Consider the following 807-nt stretch of genomic DNA (forward strand, 5'->3'; position numbering starts at 1 on the left):
TGTGTGTAAATATGAAAGTTTAGGAGTGAGATATGCAAATACATCAGGATTATGGGCTATGTATGTAAATGTCCCTAATTTTAAGCCAGCAGACTCCAAAGAGGCACATGGAAGAAGTAAAAAACAGTAAAGGCTTAATGCCTACAAAGGGAAATGGGAAGACAATGAACTTGGACCTGTTGAAGAGGCCAAATAGAAAGAAAACAGATTCTCCTCCATTTCTTCTTCATTCTGTATTCTATGGACGCTCCGTAGAATTCTATAAATTGTGCTTCTGGTAAGCACAATTATTTAACTTGAGCTCATTACCACTAGCTTTCTTATAAGTTTCTTATTTCCGTTAAAGACAAAATGGCAATTCCAGTAATCAACTTAGAAGAGCTGAATGGAGAGAAGAGGAGCCAAACAATGTCATTATTACATGAGGCGTGTGCAAAGTGGGGCTTCTTTTGGGTAAGTACAGTGTACTTTTAAATTGTTTAAATCATGTACTTAATCGGACTCTTAGCATGCATCTGAGACAAATTTGCAGGTTGAAAATCATGGAATTAGTGAAGAATTGATGGAAAAGATCAAAACTTTAGTGAAATTGCACTATGAGGTGAACATGAAAGATAGTTTCTATGAGTCAGACTTGGCAAAAGGATTAGAAACTCCGAATAAAGTTATGGATTTTGACTGGGAAAGCAGCATTTTCATTCGCCATAAGCCTGATACAAACACAGAAGCCATTGTAAACCTGAAACCTGAGCTCTAGTAAGTCTCTAATTTCTATGTTTTTTATTCACTTTCTTTCTTGTGAATGAA

The 807-nt window shown here is 35.9% G+C and overlaps 1 protein-coding gene across 1 annotated transcript; it reads left to right on the forward strand.

The window, feature by feature from the left end:
- Nucleotides 1–336: 336 nt before the first annotated feature.
- Nucleotides 337–756, forward strand: LOC110034539 (1-aminocyclopropane-1-carboxylate oxidase 1-like; the record flags this gene model as incomplete). The annotated part of the gene is made up of 2 exons (XM_020738793.1): nucleotides 337–453; nucleotides 533–756. Coding segments are annotated over exons 1-2 (326 nt in total), but the record flags the coding sequence as incomplete, so codon positions are not given.
- Nucleotides 757–807: the final 51 nt, after the last annotated feature.

The sequence above is a fragment of the Phalaenopsis equestris genome, unplaced genomic scaffold, assembly GCF_001263595.1.
Source record: "Phalaenopsis equestris unplaced genomic scaffold, ASM126359v1 Scaffold189866, whole genome shotgun sequence".
In the NCBI taxonomy this organism is placed as follows: domain Eukaryota; kingdom Viridiplantae; phylum Streptophyta; class Magnoliopsida; order Asparagales; family Orchidaceae; genus Phalaenopsis; species Phalaenopsis equestris.